This window comes from Sturnus vulgaris, chromosome 8 (genome assembly GCF_052056855.1).
Source record: "Sturnus vulgaris isolate bStuVul1 chromosome 8, bStuVul1.hap1, whole genome shotgun sequence".
Classification (NCBI taxonomy): domain Eukaryota; kingdom Metazoa; phylum Chordata; class Aves; order Passeriformes; family Sturnidae; genus Sturnus; species Sturnus vulgaris.
In genome coordinates this window covers 1,996,530-2,016,120 of record NC_142250.1, presented here as the reverse complement: position 1 = coordinate 2,016,120, position 19,591 = coordinate 1,996,530, and the positions used below count along the sequence as shown (strand labels likewise).

The 19,591-nt window shown below is 44.6% G+C and overlaps 1 protein-coding gene and 1 long non-coding RNA gene across 4 annotated transcripts in view; one reads left to right on the top strand and one right to left on the bottom strand.

Annotated features, from left to right (window-relative positions):
• The window catches only part of MACROH2A2 (macroH2A.2 histone), a 21,675-nt gene extending 13,556 nt beyond the window's left edge, over nucleotides 1-8,119 (bottom strand). Inside the window, exons 1-2 of one of the 3 annotated variants that reach the window (XM_088168700.1) lie at nucleotides 7,906-8,119; nucleotides 2,413-2,628 (exon numbers count right to left, since the gene is read on the bottom strand). In XM_088168700.1, coding sequence (XP_088024826.1) covers nucleotides 2,413-2,584 — 172 coding nt within the window. In that variant the 5' untranslated portion in view covers nucleotides 2,585-2,628; nucleotides 7,906-8,119. Of the gene's footprint in view, nucleotides 1-2,412; nucleotides 2,629-6,362; nucleotides 6,500-7,307; nucleotides 7,554-7,905 lie in introns of those variants that run through there. The other 2 variants (XM_014883326.2, XM_088168701.1) reach the window with 2 other exon arrangements.
• LOC106857300 (uncharacterized) lies at nucleotides 7,061-19,591 on the top strand. Its single transcript, XR_001403632.2, has 4 exons — nucleotides 7,061-7,220; nucleotides 8,086-8,221; nucleotides 8,552-9,731; nucleotides 18,987-19,591. It is a non-coding gene; the product is annotated as an uncharacterized LOC106857300 (long non-coding RNA).

Genomic DNA, 19,591 nt, shown 5'->3' with positions numbered 1-19,591 from the left:
TATTTCCAAACAAAACCCTGGACAGAGCACAGGAACTTTGGTTTGGAAACCAAACCAAATCAATAGATGTTTGCTCAGAAACATTACTCCATTCTATCACAATACATCCAGGAGTTCTCTGCTGAACCAAGCAGCTGAAAATAACATTCCCTTACAATTTCTGTGGGCTCCCAGCCTACACCTCTAGCAATCTTCTTGCCTGGTTGACTATACATTCTTTTTTTTTTTTTTTTTTCCTAAAGCAAAGTGTAGGCCCACACATAATCTGCTCATATCAGATTAATGATTGAAATTAAACTGCACTTACTATCCAGGAGCAAAGCCAGGACATACACGGTTCTAGTTCAGGTAATAGGCAAACAGTGCTGACCACAAGTCAGTCTGCACCACTGAAATGTTGCACAGACCAGATGTGCTGCTGACAATTTATTACTGCACCTTGTAAAAACTGCCACAGCTCAGAACAAGCATCTCCAAATGTTTATCCTAGAAATATCTCCCTGTGGAGTAGGAGAAGAAAAAAAGTATTTCTCTCCAGACAGAAGGTCAGCAGAGTCACAATGCATCACATTATGTTATAAAAGTTACTGTGATTTCTTCAACACAAACAATACTTTGTCACTCCAGCTCCAGAGGTAGCCTCGGGGGGAAAAAAAGAAATAAAATTGATTCTCATCCTGGAATGTACTGCTACAAACATGGACATTTTTGCAATGTACTATTAGGCTTCATAATACATTTATTTTAATAATGAAATTGGTGAAATTTATTAGTGAGATCTCAGATTTTCTCCATACCTTTGAAAGAAAATAATGCCTTTATTATCTGGCAGTGAGAACAAGCTTCAGGTGTAAAAAAGACAGCAGTGTCTACATAAAACCTGTTGCATGGACAACCAGGCTCCATGCAAGCTTCTTCATGCCAGCTTGGCAGTAAACCAGACTCCTGAAAAACAACTCACTGAACTAATTCCATCCAGGCTGTGACTCCTCACAGATTCTCTAATGCACCTCAGTCTTGATCTGTAACCCCCGAGTAACCTGAACCGGAATCCTCTCTGCACCGTGAGTTCTAACAATTTGCTGAAGTGCTATTTTCCATAATTAAACAAGAAACTCAGCAGATATGATCATAGGACACACTGAAATATTTCTGTGCAGAATCACAGTAGATTGTATCAGCATGGGACACCTGCCCCTTCCTCAAAGTTCAACTTCAGAAAGGCAGGAAAAAAAGAAACTCAGGGAGTGAGGGAAGATTTAAACCCTGGAACACTTTCTTTATACACTTAGGCAAAGCAAAAGAGTTTTTAAAATTAAAAAAAACCCCACCTTTATATTTCATAACACTGACATTATCCTGCAAAGAGAAATGCAGCCAGCAAAACAGTTTTCTCACTTAAAAAGCACAGAAGCAGTACAAGGTGGGCTTTTTTTTCTCCTATTATTCACGTTTCGATGTATCAAAAAGTCAAATTAATACCAATTTTCTCTGGGACAGAAACTTCACAGATGTGACTCCTCACTCTGCAAAGCAATAAAAAATAACACTCCCAGCTAGTGACCAAGCCTCTAAAAGAGAGAATTTCCACTCTCAGCCTCCCCAGGAAACAAATTAACCTCCCTAGAGTTTTCAGCAGATTTCAACAAATCCTGCACTTGCAGAGCCTGATTTCCAGGAGTGCTCCTATCTGTCTTAGGCTGCAATATAGGATGTGACCAAAAGTGTGTATTCTATCACCATCAGTTAAAACCAGCTGGGGCAGTGTTTTTCATCTTTTCCACAACCCATCCTTCCTCCGGGAAGATATCTTCTGTTAATGGCCATTGAGTCCCACTGCATGACTGATAAAATTACATCATCCCACTGGGAGATGCCCCACCCAGGGGGAGGAGCCAAACATTTCCTACCCACATAAAATCTGAGATTTGGAACATCAGAGCAGCCTTTTCTCACTGGATCCCAGAGGAAAACTGAACCTTTCCATATCATCACTGGACTTCTGGAGGAAAACTGCACCTTCCACAGGAGCACTGCTCCACCAGAACCACATCTGTCACTGCAGGAGGATGCAGCCACCATTTAATGGCACTGCTACCAACCCCTGACTGACTGATGGGGTGTCAGGTTGTCTTCTGACTCTGTCAGTGTATTAGGTTTGTTTTTTGTAATCCTGTATTTCTATTTTAATTTTTCCTAGTAAAGAACTGTTTTTCCTATTCCCATATCTTTGCCTGAGAGCCCCTTAATTTCAAAATTACAACCATTTGCAGAGACGGGGTTGACATTTTCCATTTCCAAGAGGCTCCTGCCTTTCTTAACAAACACCTGTCTTTCAAACCAAGCCAGGATGCCATCCTGTGGCTAACCCTGAGTTAGAGCAGCACTTCCAGGAGCAGCTTCTTGGTTTACCTGCGAGGTACTCTATGACAGCTGCCATGTACACGGGAGCTCCGACCCCGATCCGGTACTTGTAGGTCCCTTTCTTCAGGTAACGCATCATCCTCCCCACGGGGAAAATCACCCCAGCCCTGCTCGAGCGGGACAGCTTGGACATTTTCTTCTTCCCACTCCTCCCCGACATCTTGCAGCCTCGTGTTCCTCAATGCCTTGCTCCAAATCCAAGGGCTGCAAGAGAAAACCGACAGGGTTGATGAGAAACATCTTTGCATATCTTTTGCTCAAGCAAAAATCTAAACCTGCCCTCAATCCCTCTTAAAGTCGAGAGGAATGTCGAATTTGTCTTTACAAACGAGCTGTGGATCTGCTGGTAGATAAGACTAGCACTCAGAGATAAAAGAAACAATGGGAAGGATTCCACTGATTGATGAATGGGAAAAGTTATTTGCCCTTACAAACAAACTGCTGATAAATGAAATTGGATATCGAAAGATGAAAGAAGCAACGGGGGAAAACTATGAATTCTCTAAGAATTAAAAATTAAAAGGGAGGGTTATACATTAGAGGGGAATTTCAGGTATCAGACGTTCTGGAAAGTCTCTGCCTCTCAAGCCAATGGGGAAAGAGAGAGGGAAATGCGGCTGGGGAAAATAGAATAAAAGGAGGCTGCATCCTCCAAAAATGTGAGAGATCCCAGGGGAATGTCAATGGCCTCTCCCTTTATTCGAATAAAGCAAAAAGGACTCCTCTGTCTCCTTTTTGGACATAAACCTCTTGTGTTTGTGGATTAATTTTCCTGCCAAAGTGCAGGCATTATTCATTAAAAGCTGGATAATTGGAATATTTGCTCTAACTTCACACCGCCGGTGTAGCAATATCAGGAGCAAAGAAAACAAATCTTGTTTTCTCTTTATTTTTCTGGCAACCACAAGATTATGGATAAACAGACAACAAAGCTTGGAATCTGCCGCTCCACTCCAAAGCTTGCATGTGGTCAGAGCTACACCCTTAGTTCTCACTCTCAGACAAATAATTTTGGGGAAAGTTTTAACTCTATTTAGAAAAATTGGTTTTAACTCCATTTTGATGCTGCCCAAAGGCCTAATTATGAGCCTGGTTACTCCTCAGAAGCAAGCAAAGAGCAGGTCTACCACAAATGGTATTTCTGTCAAGGAAGGCAGTTACCCCACTCCCAGCATTCATTCACCTCACTGAAACAAGGAAACGCAACGAGGGAGACGCTTTGAAAAGCATTAAAATGAATCTAGATTCCTTTTTTAAATGAATGAAAACTCTGTGAATGATCAGTCCTGATAAATTTTATCACAATCTTTTCATTTATGATATCAAGGATATAAAATCTGCAGGGACCTGTAAAACCTTGGCACGTCCTTGTTTATCAGCCAGACAATTTTTTTTTCTTTCTGTGTGCAATGTATTACGTGGGCAGGGTAAGAAAAGTTGGGAAAGATTAAAGCAGCAAACCTATCAGATACAGACACGTCAAAATTGGCTTTGCTCATCATCCCACTCTGAATTCCCTGCCAACTGCCAGCCTAGAATCACGAGTGGTGGTAACAGAGCTCAAAGGGATGGTGAAAACAAGTGGGGAGGCATGATACTGGTCTTTAGAGAGGCAAGAGGATGCTGTGAAGGTGGAGAGAGCAAGAGTTCCCTATAGCAGTGACCCTTAGAGAAGCTGCAGAGCAGAGGAGAGAGGAGCACTGGACTTGGTCAGACAGGGAGGCAGCAGAATATTCCCATCAGGACAACTTTAGAACAATTTGACAATGTATGTCAGAAATCACTCCAGCAGCACTGCAGCTGCCTTGGGACTGGAGGCTGGACAAGGTGATCTTCCAAGGTCCCTTCCTCAATGAAACTTGCAATTTGTGACAAAACCTTTATAAACTTTCAATTTCATAATAATAACAACCCTTAAAACGTGTCCTTTTCAGTCTGTGACAACTGACATCCAAATAATAAACCTAGGCTGGGAATTAGGCTCCTAGCCATCAGAGGAGCCAATTTCTGGAGGAGCCTTGTCTTTAGAGCAACAATAACTCATTTTTTGAGTGGAACTTATGTATGCAGTAGAGTACAAACAGATTCCTGCAATGCTGGCAGGACAGCTCCACTGCCCAAGAGTCCAGTCCAGCACTGAAACCCCTACAGAGAGCATGAAAGAGCAGCCTGTACCTACCTCTATCAAAATTATATTAAGATAACCTCTCATATATTTGTTCCTATAGCATCAAATCCCAGATGAGTGAAAATCAATAGAAAAAGGCAAACATCAAGGAATTAGATCCACAGAAAATAGCATCGTTGCACTTGACCTCCATGGTAGAAAATCAAAACATGTTTGTGTACAACTACCACAGTGGACTGGGCCATGTTGCTGCATTAAATAAATTTATGTTTAATTATTCACTTCTGGCTCGTCCTTCTGTTGTATCACTGAACTTTCCACCCCTGCCTACTCCTTTATTTTCCCCTTCTCTCTCACAGGAAGCCTCTGCCATTATTTATTCCCCTGCTGCCAAGCCAACTTTTGGAATCCCAAAATATTTTCCAAATGCACTGCAGGTCACGTTTGCAGAATTTTGTGAGAGCCTAAATACAAGATGTTTCAAAACTCTGCTAACACTGTCTCTGCTCTGCAACTTACATGAACCAGAGTGCACCGAGGAGCAACAAACACAACAGTGTGCTCTTCTCTTATTTTGACTCCTACAGGAGGCAGATTTTGGTAGAAAGACAAGATCTGGCATAGTCACATCAGGACCAGGAGAAAGAAACACGCTGAGAAAACTCCTGTGGACCTGGACAAGGAAATCTCACAGACAGGGATCTGGTTTCCTTGCAGGAAGAGGCACATGAGCCACTGCCACACTCACCTGAACTGCAACCAACAGGTAAAGAGCTACAAGGTGAGCACTGCTGTCCTAATTGTTCTCTTGTGATGACACAGCCAAGCTTCAAGGGCTTATCAGTTGAAAAGTCTACCCACACTCATTCCCTCCCTGCCAGCTGATTCATCACCTCTACATTTCTCTTCATGAAGTACAGCCTCCATTTAAAAATAAACCCGTGCCACTCGTGCTAAGTCCATCCTCACTGAGCTACAAAGGCTGCGTCTATATCTGGCTGCCATGACATCAGGCCTGGGCAATTTAAAGCAATTATTTTCCCTATCCCTTAATTGGTCACAGCACACTCCCACTCTGCCATGACTCCAACATCACTGTGTTGCTAGGGGGGATTGAGCAGCTACCACATCTCATGGAGTTCTTTACAATGTGACTGTGAGAAAGGCTTTCCTTTGTCGAGTTTTGCCTTCTTCAGAGCCCAAGGCAACCAGTGACATTCTCCTTCTGCCTCCTGGAAAAACACCTAAGAGTTCACCTTCCACCAGACCAGGTTGCTCCAAGCCCCATCCAACCTGGACTGGGACACTTCCAGGGATCCAGGGCCAGCTTCTCAGGGCACCCTGTGCCAGGAACTCACCACCTTCACAGGGAAAAATTAAGGGAAGATCTCCTTCATAACATCTGATACAAATCTCTCCTTTTTTAGAATTAAACCATTCCCCCACATCGTGTCACTATCTGCCCATGTAAAAAGTCCTTCTCCCTCTTTCTCACGTGCCCCATTCAGGTACTAAAAGGCTCCCCAGAGCCTTTCCATGGCCAGGCTGAACATCCCCAGCTCTCCCAGCCCTTGGAGCACCTTGACTTCCAGACACTGAAAGAACTCGAACTTGGCAGTCAAAGACTGAACGAAAGGACGGGCAGGACCATCCACACACCTGCACTTCCCTCATCTCCAGCTGAAAGCCTATTAGAAGCGCTAGGAGTCGACAAGGAACCCACAGAAGTACCTTGGATCCAGCACATTCATTTATAAACGAAATATTTGTGAAAAACAACGCAGAAGACCTAAAAGCAGGGGCTTGTTACCCGACCGATTTGCTGAGGCACCACAGCACAAACACAGCGTTATTCAGGGGGCAGGGGAGCGTCTCCTGGACTCCAGAACCGCACGTTCCCAGTGAAAGAAAGCTTCCTGAGCACCCCAATCCCCGGGGATCCCTGCAGAGACACCTCCCACTCACAAACAACATCGATGCGAACCCACAGCGAGCCCCTGGAGCCCGCCGAGCTCGGGGAACACCGCGGTCACCCCGGAGCCGCCCCGCGCCCCCTCAGGGCCCGCCCGCCGAGCGCCACCGCCCCGCCCCGCGCACGCCGCGCCGTTGCCCGGACACCGCCGCCCCGCCCACTCCACGCGCTGATTGGCCGCCGCGGCAGACCGGTGTGCGGAGGGAGCTCGGTGATTGGCTGAGCGCATCTTGATGGACATTAGAGGGGCGGGGGCAGCAGCCGGGCCGCGCAGGCGCGGCGAGGCGCAGTGGAGTGTGTGTGTGGGGGGGGTGTGGCCGCCGGCTTTCCCGCGCAAACGCTCCCCCCCCCTCACACCATCCCCCCCCTCCCTCAGCGATCGCCGCCGCCGCCGCGGAGGCTTCGCCCGCTGTCCGCCAAGAGCGGCCGTGGCGGCGGCGGCCGCACGGCCCCGGAACGGGAAGCTCTGAGGGGGCCGAGCGGAGGCAGCGAGCGAGGAAGAACCGCCCTCCCCCCCCCCACCCCATACACACCTTACCCGGGGCCGACCCCGCGCGCGCCGCCGCTGCCGCCTCGCGCCCCCCCCCTCCCTTTATGGCCGCCCCTCACCCGCCCCCCTCACGGCCTTGGCCATGGCCGGGCCCTCCCGGAGAACGGCAGCGGCGCCGGGAAGAGGAGGAGGAGGAAGAGGAGGAGGTGGGTCGTGCGGCCGGGGAGAGAGGGAAGGAGAGGAGCAGGGCCTCGCCGCGGCCCCCGGAGCCCCCGCGCCGCCGCTCCCCTCACCTGCCGGCGCCCGCCGCCGCCGCTGCCGCCGCCTCCTCCTCCTTCTTGTCTTCCCTTCCTCTTTTTCCTCCCCCTCTTTTCCTCCTCTCCTTGCCCCCCCTCCCCTTTCCTCCCCACTTTCCCTTTTCGGCTCCCCCCGCCCTCGCTCCGCCTCAGCCGCTCTCCCCGTATTGTATGTTTCAATGGCGATGGCGGCTGCTGCTGCTGAGGGGGGCGGCAGGGGTTTCCTCCCGCTCCGCACATACCGCCTCTAGGAGGAGTCACTGCAGCCCGGGCCCGCTACAACCCCCCTCTCTTGGCTGCCGCCCTCCTCGCCCGGGCCCCAGGGCTGCAGTGGGGGCAGGAACCCCCTCCCCGCCCAGCAGAGAAAGGGCCCCCCTGACCCTAGTCCCAGTGGGCTTGTGGTAGCCGGGAGCATAAAGGCAGAAAGCCTTCCCATCTTTTCTCAGGGTGGAGGAGTTCGGAGATGGAGAGGTTTCAAGGCAAACCCCCAATTGGGCTAAAGCTCAAGGAGCGCCTGGTTTTTGTTAGAGAGAGCCATCCATCCCTCTGTCCCTTTGGCAGGGTGGCCTGTGTGCCTCGCTATGGTGCCTCTAACCCAAATATTCCAGCGTCCCCAAGTCGGCTTGGAACGGCCGTAACAAAAGAGTGCCGGCAGCTCTTTGTGTTGTCTTGCGCTGGAGCGTTCTGGGCCCTCGCAGGCTTTCCAACTCGTCCGTGAGGGCTGCAAACTTCCCTTCTGAATGGAAGCTGAGGGTTTTTCTTTTCTTCCCCACAGCCGCACGGGTTCAAGAGCTGGAGCTCCAAGAGACGCAATAAGCGATTGTGTTATGAGTCTTGGCAGCGCCAAATCCGCGAGGAGAGGCTGGTGCAAACAGGAGAGCACAGGGCTACACCTCTCTAATTCATCTCAGGTACATTTTTACATCAAACCGGGTTTATATCATCATTCCTATACAAATACTTTGCGCTGATTTCGCCATAAAGACATTTGGGTGCTACTGTAATGCACGAGGAGATACATTATTAACAGACCACTCCTGCTTGCTTGCAGTGTTACTTTAGGAGGGTGCTGGGAACAACAGAGAGAAAGAAGCATTCATGCATTCAGCACTCTCTTTGCCACTGTAAAAAATCGTAAAGGATTCACTTGAGTTTGGTTTTTGGCTCTGCCAAAGTAAGCGATTTTGTGTCTGCGTAGAATTGGATTTGGTGGGTAAAAAAGCAATGGAATATTTCCCCAGGTTATGTTAATTGTGGATCACACCATCTCATGAAGAAAGAGGGCACGAGTTCAGGACCTGCGTTTTCCTGGGCTACTGTGTGACCTTGGGTAAAGCAGTTCACTTTACACAGCTGGATTTTGACTGTCATTAAAATGGAAATAAAGATACCTTTTCTCTTCTCAAGCATTGAGTAAGAGCCTCAATGCCTTGCTGTGGATTAATTCTTTGGAGTCTGTTCTCTTCCCCACTTCTTTTTGAAAACAAGGTCAAGATGCTTCGAGACCATAGGAGACAAAACCCATGTGTGTGAGTCTGGCTTATTTTACATGTAAGAGGAAGGCTTACCTAGATCTTGCCCACTGAGAGTTGGAATTTATCAAAGGAAGAAGGTAGCTGTAGGCTTGTCAGTGTATTGAACCATATTGGGAGGGTAGGAGGAAGCTCAAGAAGATATTCAAGCACCAGGCATAAAAATTAATGACAATGTAAAAGCCATGTGAAAAGGAAGAAAAGGAAAGATTTTGTATCTATTTCCAGATACAAATAACTGCATCCAATAACCCTTACAATCATGCATGCAGTACTGGCTTTGTAATTAAAAATAATTTGAGATGAGGCAAAATAAGCATCCCGAGTTTTTGAAAACGTTCTCAGTTTGTTAGAGTTTAGCATCAAATGGTTACTGTGAGATAAGAACAGGAGCATGTGGGAGGTCTTTCAAGGGAAAAAAAAAAAAGGTCTTTGTGTGAGGCAAATGTTCAGCATTAGGAAAACTCACTCTGTTTATAACAACATTTTTCTGTTTATAAACAAGATTCTGCTGAAGGAAACAGGAGCGCTGGAGAAGTGTGAGAGAGGACAACAAAGATTTTCACAGTGTAACACTTTTTAAGTCAGTCATAGATGTCTGAATTTTAATAACCAATTTTCCTGCTGTTGTGATTTTTAATAATCTCACCATAAACTCATATTCCACTCTTTATTTCTCCAGTGGATACAGCCTATCCTTAACCTACACATTAACAGCATTACATGGGTATTTTTTTGTTGTTTCAAATATTTCTGGAAGACTCAAGAGTTATTTTGTGACACAACAAAGAATTTTTGTGTAGAGCAGATCAGAGCAAGGCAACACCGGAGCAGTAACCAGGTGTGAATTGTTCTGCTGGCTCTTGGAACCACCTGCTTTTTCGAGCAGGTAAGAAACTTCTGGTCACAGTACCTGTCTATTTAGGTGGAGCTGTTCAAGGAAGAGCTGTTAGTGACTCGTTTGTGCCATGCCAGTCAAGCAGAGCTTTCCCTGCTCAACAGGAGCAGGGCCTGCCCTCTCTAGGTTGTGCACGGACCATCTGCCTGTTGCCTTGCGAGCGCAAATACAATCTGTTACTTTGTCAAAATAAACAACACGTCTATCTGATCATTTCTAGCCTGCTGCCTGCCTGACTCCCCGGCTATGGGGGAAACAGCCTGTTTGTGGCACTCGAGTTTTGGGGCAGAAGCTGTTACATCTCAAACGTTGCAATGAATATTTCATAGCTGCAGAAGCCAGAGACAGGGCTCTGCTCTCACTGGGGCATCCTGGCAGGACAGGAGTGCCAAGTACTCCAAAAGCTCTATTTTGTGTGTGTGTATAATCCAGGGAATTTGATCAAATCAGTGGAAGCATTGCCCCGACATTAGGATTACCAAATACAATCAAAGCTGATATGTGTCTATACTATGGTTCCTAGAGAACAGCTCTGACAACCGAGTTCTGCAACTAATCTGTCTTTCTGTAATGAATGATTTTTCCCATTTTTAGCCATTTTTAAACCCTTCCTCCACCTTTCATATTGCTTATGTGCTTGTTATGCCAGTAGATTGGGTACAATGGGCTAAAGAAGCCAGAACAGCTACATCCTGACTTTCTGGAGAACTGTCTTTTGACAGTACTTTCTTAAATTAGACCATCCCACATACTTCAGAATTTAAAGTCTATGTGTGTGTCAGATTCTGACATGTTTAACATAGGCTGATAAGCTGCAGTCACAGGTTAGCTATAGTGTGCAAGCAAGGGGAAAGGTCTTTCCTCCCCAAATACCAACTGATTCTAAAAGTTAAATGTAGCTTATTAGCTTAACAAAATATTAAAGATGTCTTTTCATCTTTTAAAAGGAGCTTTTAATATGCTGACTGCAGAGATCATTGTCTTATTCCTTATTCATATAAGTAAAAATACTAATTGAATATTTATTCACAATCAATGTGACTTTTTTTTTTTTTTTTGTCTAATGGAGATTTACAAATATATCTCTCAGAATGAAGAAAAAAAAAAGAATAAAGTAACAAAGCCCAGAAAATACCATTGTTTTCAGCTGAGGAATACATTGTAGGATCCCTCTCCTCAACTCAGAAAAAGTAGCCAGAAAGGGATGGGGAAAACTGTGGGAATCACGAGTACAGAAGGGCTTCTCCAAAGAATTAGAACAGGTCAGGACTGTTAGATCTGATTGATATTTCCTGTGCTAATAAGGATGTCAGTCCCTTTGCTGTTCCACCCTCTGGTGTAGTTTGGAGCAGTGACACACATTTCCTTTCTCTGCTGACACAGACAAGCACATTGTCTCCCTGGCTGGGACCATTGAGGTCCAAGTTCTTTTTAGAGCAGCTTCACAGGTAAGGACAGCACAGCACTGCTTGTTTGTCTGCTTTCATAATTGTTCCTGAGTTTGATTTAAAACAAGACAATTTACCTCATTAGCTGTTTTTTCCTGCTAACTGCAGAGCCCTAAAGAAAAAAAAAAATCTCAACTGTGCCCTATAAATAAATGAAAATGCTTTGAAACAAGCCAACTTTTGGGTCTCACTTTTGTCCAAGGCAGGGTAGAGCAATACATATCCAGGAGCCATCACTTTATAAAGCAAGAGTGACCTCGAAGCCTTAAGGAATGATAAAAGCCAAAGTTTCAAACACATACTCCATTCCAAATTGGATCATCAAAGGATGTTTGTTTTCCTATCTAACTTTATGCATCAGTCACTAAAACGTCCAGATCCTTGAGGATTTTGCCTCACACTCCAAGCTCACTGTACCCAGAGGAGGTCAGGAGTGAAGCACACCTTTGCTGTCTGGCCACTCAGAGCTAATGTTTTTTTGTTTTGGTTTGTTTTTTTTTTTTATCACATCACTTTCATTCCAAGGAACCTCCACTGCATTGGTGATTTGGCTCACACAGAAACACACACTCAGGCATACTGGAGAGGGGAGGGAAAGGGCTGTATCCCTGAGCTGAGGAAAGGGAGAGATGGATGGACACATTCCCATTGTTTCTCTCAGTTTTAAGGAAAGACAGCACACAAAGCTGATAATTACATTAATTTTAGCATGGCATAGCTGGAGAGTGTCTGTCCCCTCTTTGGCCTTGCTCTCTGAGTTCCACAATTAGCGTGGCTTTGTGACTTATGGCTGATTAGTTCCTGTTGTAAGAGCAAGCTGCTGGTGGTGCCATGGGAGGTTTCAGGCTGCTCTTCTCCCATGCACATTCCACAGAGTCCAGTGCTAAGGCTCAGTGGATGTCGCTGCCTTTCCCTTAATCCTTAGGTAGGACTCTGTCCTCTCTCCAGCCGTCTAATTTTATAGTGATAATAGTTTTTTTGAGGTTTTTCTCCTAAATCCTTTGAGGTTTCCCACCAGTTCCCCAGTTCCCGGGCCTGACTGGCAAACAGCAGATGGCGTGGTTGCCTCAGCCTAGGAACCAAAAACCCACCCCCAAAGGGGAAGTGAATTCACCTGTAAATGAATTCATGGGCTGTGATTTGCACGTGGTGTCATTTACAAAAGACACAAACTATGTGTAGGTAAACAGGTATTTTTATAAAAGGAGAAGAAAGTATGTACATCGTAAGGAACAAACACAGACTGTACTGGAATAGGTATCTATGTATGTATTTAATTTATAAATTAAAATAGAAACTTCACTAAAACATTGACACAAAGGAGTAAAGCTTCAACACAAGGCACAGGGAATTCATCAGACTCCTCTTGGAAAACAATGGGATGACACTTTAAATATGTCATGTTTACCATTACAACCACCCGGCCATAGATATTTTTCATAACCTCCTGCCTGGATTTTTAGCCCAATTTTAGTTATCCAAAGACCCATTCCTCAAACAAAACTTCCTCCTAAAATCTCACATATTTATTCTAATGTAGATAATTAATGTAAATACCTTCCTAAGGTAAGGTATTTAAAATAGTAATATACTGCTCTGCATCACAGTTTTTATCACAATATAAACCAGCACCTCTCTTATAATATCAGCTTTTTTATCTGATAAATGGGTACTTGGTGATTAAACATAAAATTCCTGTCTTTTACAAGAAATGCTTTAAAGATGCTATATTTAAGCAACACTTTTACAAAACTCAGCTTTATTTACTACTGAGGAGTGGATTCAGGGGGTTCTTTAGGCATATCTGGTTTCCAGGACAGGGATGGTTTCATTGAAATCACTGGATTAATTAATGGACTCAGGAAATGTGTAACTGAAACTCAGCTTTTGTTCTGACATAAAAATTCCTAAGCTCTTTTTCACTGATACAGATGGAAATAATTTACCTGAATCCCTTTCCTTGTACATGTTGAATGTTTAGTCCTTTAGTGTCTTTTTAATCTTATATCACACTGAGAAAAGATTTGCTTAAAAACTTAATAGTGGAAAAATATTTATAAAGAAACACCAAATAATTACAATATTTCAATTCTGCTATGATCAGTATAACTCCTTATGGCACAGCTGTCTCTGCTTTTGTGAAATACTGCTAGGAATGGTCAACATGGAATTCAGAATTCCCAGGATTAAAAACCAAACAAATCAGCACTATCATATTAACAACAAAAAAGTGAAAAACAAAAGTCAGATGCTCATTTTGTCTGAAGAAGCTCCTACTGAGGTTGAAAAGCTTGTGGGAAAGAACAGCCCTTTGTTCTCTTCATTCTAGCAATTAGTTAGTGTGGAATTTTGTGGAAGTCCAAAAAATTCCAAGTAGCTAAACTATGTCAAAAGGAGTTGAAATAATGTCTTAGAAACAGCACAATGACAGTAAAAATTACTGGTAACACTAAAGTATACACAGCACATACATGAATCAATGCCAAATAACATTGGATATTCAATATACAGGCTGAAAAGCTCAATGTGAAAAAAAAAAAGTGTACAAAATGTATTCAGATTTAAACATCTCAATCAATCACTGTCTGTAAGAGAAACAGAAACAATGCCCTGTCAAGGTATACTCACAATTCATCATTTTACTACAGCTACAATAAATACTCTACATCCTATGCCATCAAAGGAGAAAAAAACCTCTCTTGTAAAACACAAGAAAACCAGATATGTAAGGACACAGAGTTGCTTCAGAAATCATTCTCCTGCGGGTCATTAGTGTTTGTCTGGTGTTGGCTGATGAGCAGATAGATCTTGGACAGAAAGTGTCCAAGTTTAAAAAGTGTTATCACCAAAGAATTTGGTGTCCAAGTGACACAAAGATGAGAAACAGGAGCAGTGCCAGTGTCACGAGCATTCCAGGTGTGGGAAAGGCCATCAGGGATGTGTTTCCTGTTGCTCTCAGGACTCTGAATGCCAAGGGGAGATCAATGTGACTTTTTGGAGGAGCTAAGTCACCTGGATGGGGGATGACCCACCCACCTCCAAACCAGAGCATCCAAAGAAACCCCTCCCCACAGCCACTTCCACTGGTGATGGAAGATTGGAGAACTCGTGACATCCGCAGGCTGTCCCCATAAACGAGGAACTCCCTCCCACTGCTGCCCTGCTCAACATCTGGAGCTCATTGTTCATCACTAAAGCCTTGAGAACGGGCTCAGGCCATTCCTCCCTGCACTGGGGGGATAATCTCAGCCCTTTCGGGGTGTGGGTGAACACAGCAATGAATGCCCTGCCTCAGTTTGCCCATCCTGTGCTGTAATGGTGAGAACAAGGAATAGCAGAGTGGGAATGGGACAGGTCACGAATGAGTGCTGAGGGACCAGAGAAGGACTCTGCTTATGGTGGCCTGCACAGCCTGGCTGCCAAGTGTCTCCCTCTTCTTTTCACTGAATCACCCAGAAAAGGCCGTGGAATTTAAGGAGCTAACATTCTTCCTTCGGAAGACTCAAAAAAAAAAAAAAAAAAAGGGGTGAAACTGCTCCATCTGTGGCACTGCTGGTAGGGTGCATCATCAGGGTAAAAGCAAATCTTTGCAGGAGAGCAAAAGGGACGATTTACTGAAGCAACATTTTGAAACATGACTGTGAAAAAACAATGGAATTATCACAAAATGGAATTTCACACTCCCAGCAAACCCCCACCGGAGACAAGAGACTGACAAACAGCATACCATGGAAAGCAATAGTGTAAGTTGCACTCCACAAGCTCCACAATCAGTCCTCTCGTACCTGCCATTAATATCTAACTTACTAAGCTTTGAATCAGCACTTCAGCAAACTCGTGTTTTGCAGGAAAAACAAAAGTTTAGCAGGTTTTTTTTTGTTGAAAAAAAAATCTGCAATATTCTAACTCCGTTTAAAAAAAGAACAAACAAAAATCATAAGAAAGCTACAAAACTGCACTGCCCTTGCTGCCTTTTAAACAGTAAAAGCTTTACAGTCAACTCTAAAATAAATCACAAACATGTACAATCCGAATTCATGTTTTGTCACGATGTTCTCATCAGACCAAAATGTTCCCCAAAGCAGGCCTAAAGGAGGCAGGAAGGGTAGATAATAACAGTGAGTGGAAAACGATCAAAACGTGACCAACAGAGATTTTCTGAAAACGCAGAAGAGCAAGCAGTTATTTTGTCTGGACATCTGGAAGATATAAGGACAAAAAGAAGGGAAAGGAAGTAAAAATTCAAAGTGTAAAAGAAGGGGAGACCTTCATCCAGCACATTTGCACATAGGCTCAGGGTGAAGCAGAGCCTAAAGCTAAGCTTGAACCTGTGTGTGCTGCTGGATTCAGAGGAGGGAAAACAGTAACAACAGACAGGAATACTTGAGCAGGTACCTCCAAGAACTTGCCATCTTCAAATAAACCTCTTTCTAGTTTAATTTTTCGGCTCTTTCTAGCCAAGCCTGTGATTTCAGGCTGCTGGAGAGGACACAGCGACTCTTGCCAGACTTCACTGCTTTCCAACAGACCACCTAAGGTGGGAAGAGACCATTTCCAATCGGCTGGTCCCTGACATAGCCCTTTTTGATCTTTGTAAATGTAAATGAAGAGTTGTGGAGAGAGTCTCGTCTGGGAGAGGTCACTGGCACCTGGTCCCTAGGTGTGGCCTTTGGGGATACGTTTATCCCCGCTAAAAAACGGGCTTGCCCATAGAAAGCACCTTTTCACTACTGAACCTGGGGAGAAAAAGCACGACAGGAATGTCCTTAGGACATTTTGGGTGAGGAACTTCTGCGCACTTATTCCAAAAGCCCATTAAGAATATACCTAAAAGAAAACACAATAAAACAGAATAGAGCAAGCAAATTGCCCCCAAAAGTCATTAACAAAAAGTAAAAGTAACATTATCAAACTATATATATAATGGTTTTCATTAAAAAAGAAGGAAAAATGCACAACTACCGCCTGCAGTTCTGGTCAGGTTCTCCCTCTGCCCACCCCAAGCAAGTAAAAATAATTTTAAAAAAAACAAATAAAATAAATTAATCTTTCCACCAGCCTGGTTCCCAACTGAAACAATTTCTTCTCTCGCTACTCTGCTTCCTGAACACATCAGTTAAGAACCTCAAGAAAAAAATCTGCAATTCTTCAGATAAACCTGAAAGTAGGACTTTCCCTCCAGTCTTTGCAAACCTGGATTTATTTTAACAGTAGATTTTCTGTGCATTGGAGAGACGAGATGGGTGTCAGGTAGAGGTGTCCTTATCAGAAGACCAGAATAATTCCACCTGACTGACAAAGGGTGTTTGAATCTGGGATTGCTCTGGGTTAATGGCATCCCTTTGAGTTTGAAATCAGCACTTTCTCCCCGATTGTAATGTGACTTGCTTAGCACTTCGATCTGTCTAATGACTGAGATAATGTCATTCATTAGCTCTAATAACAATGGCCCTGGCTCACCAAAGTATTTCAATATGCAAATGGAATCATTTCGGCCAGCGGGAATCACTCCCTCAAAGTTAAACATATGGTTTATGCACTCTGGGAAGTAGAGACGTTTTGTCATGTTCAAAAGATAGGTACTTATTTTAACTTTGGGTGGTTAACCTAACCTAACACGTTAACCTAACTCAGCAGTGGGGGGCTGAGTAAAGGATGCCAGGTTTTCATGGCAGTTGGTAGAAGTCTCCAGGATTGTATATTCTGCCCTTCAGGCAGCTGGGAAACGTCCTCTGAACCCCCCAGCATTTTGCCGAATCTTTACTTCCCTTTAGCGAACGTATTAAAACATGTAACAGTGGAACTGAACCTTTGTGATCCTTCTTTTCCATCTGGACGTACATCTGTGGAGATGCACCCACAAAAGGGCCTTAATGGGCCAGCAGAAAACATTCCTGGAGGGCTCCAGACAAAGTACATCCAGAGGGTACAGTGGAGACCAAAGCACAAGTACAGGAAGCAAAGGAATTAGTCAGTGAAACCAGACTTTTTCCACACTCCACATTTTCCTCTTCTGACAACATATTTCATGCCTTCAAAATCCAGTATGGTTTTAAAAAACCCAAGCAAACCAATGTCATTTCCTTATAATTAAACGGGAGAAGAAAGTTTGTGATGAAAAGGTTAAAGATGGAATCATCAATGATACAGGTGGAAGTTTGTCACCTCGTAACCAGAAATAGTAGCAAAAAAAGTGTTATCACATCCTCTCTGAGCAGCACTCTGAACTGAACACGGGGGTTTCTCTGCCTTTCTAAAGAGAATTGTTCAAGAAGGGTTTCTTTCTTGGATCAAAGGATCCCCTCCCAGAAATATTGTCCATGTCTTGCACTCATTTATGTAGCTGCTGCTGGAAAATGAGCCTAATTCTTCATCTGAAGAGTCCGACCACAATAGTAGAATGAAGTGAAAATGACCAAAGAAAAAAAGAATATAAATGGTGCCATTCTCAACCCCTGCCACTGGCCTCTGGGAGAAAACAGAAAGCAAGGCAGAAAGCGCTGGCACGCCGAGCTCCCGCAGCCCCAGCATCTGGGCACACATTCCTGGTGCACTGCTGAGGAACTCTTCCCAAGCTCCGGGGAGGGAACTTGCAAAACATCTCCAGCAAATCTTCAGGAAGATTCTCCTTCTCCTTTCACTCTGCTGCCATTTCCCAAGCTTCTGCACCCTCAGACTCACTTTCTGGCTATCAGCCAAGGAGTTTGACCCTTGAAGTGGCAGACAAAAGGTTTCACGTGAAAACAGACAGGCAGAATTGACAGGAATTCAGAGCAACAGCAGCTTGGTTACAGGTTTTAGAAGGGACAGAAACTAAATTGCCACACTCAGGCTGGTACAAACCCAGCTGTCCCACTTGGGTTTCTTTTGACACGTAAGGAGCTTAGGTTTGGGAAGAGCAGCAGGTCAGTGTGGTCTCACTGATTTGAGTTCTCTTATCTCTCCCCAGCGGCTGATGAGATTGTGTGTCAGTGTTGGGGCTGTAGAACGGCAATCCAAAACTGTTATCTGGTACTTCAATTAAAATCCCCGGCTGTAAGCTACCACAGCCACAGGGAATATTTGTCACCATTTTCCCGACCTTTAAACGAGTGGGCACCCTATGCGTTTTCCCAGTAGTAGGTAAGACTTTGCTAACCCAAGTCAGGTACTTTGAAAAGTTGTAGCAATTTCACTTCAAGGTCCCTTACACCTCAGACAAGAGCTTTTTCAGAAATACAGCAGTCAAAAAACCGCCCAAGAAACAAAACAGGTACAGCATCACCTCGAGAGTCCCTAATTTTTCAGGAGCTGTGTCAGGTCAAGGTAACAGATGTGCACTCGTTCTGCTCTTGGATCAGATAAAAACAATCAACAACAATCCCATGCAGCGCAATCACAAAAACCAGCCACACAAAAACCATGCCACGCAGACCAAAGGGAACAGGAAGCATTGGCAGGGTCTCCTGGGGAATCTCTGGTTTTAAGGATTAAGAACAGCCAGGATTTGTAGAAGGGACTGAAGCATTCAGATATCCTACCTTGCAGCTGAATGCTTCAAGATCAGAGCAGGAGCTCACTGCTGCTACTACAACCTTCCCAACCCAAAGCACGAGGAGTACACCTGGCTGGGTCTTTAGTAACTGCTTTAACAGGTGTGCAATTAAAACACAATTGGAACATTAGCTGTTCCAATTAGCTCAGCTTCACAGCTGCAGAGCCTTTTAACAGAGGCTTATATTAACAACATCTATTACTGAGAAAACCAGCAAGAATCCCTCAGTGTTCTGTGGTTCATTTTCTTTCTGTTCCGTTTCAGCTCCAAGCATCTCATGAAAACATCATGCATGGAAGCGTTTCATCCCAAGGACAATGTTGGCACGAGAACAAATGGTTGTAAATACCATGAATTAGCTTAGGTCGAAAGTTGCAAGGAGTTTCCTAACTGCGAGGGCACTGGAGTCGGAACAGCCTGCAGGGTGGGGAGGGAAAGGACACAGGACAGTGGAAACCTCACTGGTTTTCAGATGAGGTTCAATGCATTTCTGAAAGGGTGAGGTGGCAGATGGATTGCAGCAGCCAGAGGCTGGGCTGGGTTCCTTGGGCACTCCCCAGCAGGCCTTTCCCTGTGTACAAGGGAGCTACTTCCTTTACTCTGTCACTTTATTATGATGGTGCTAAAAGGCTGCATGGAATCATCTGGAAAAATAACTGATTAATAATCTGTGAACAGATGAATAGTTGAGTATAGGCAGGACGATGGTGGTGACCCCTTCCACTGGCACAGCTGCAGCCAGGAGGAGCAGAACTCCTGTTGTACTGGCAGCATCATGCAAACAGCAGGACTTCGGTGATCAGTCTCACTAATAAATCACCACTTGTGTTTTCCTTTGGCATCATTAAATATTGGTACCTTCCCCCTGA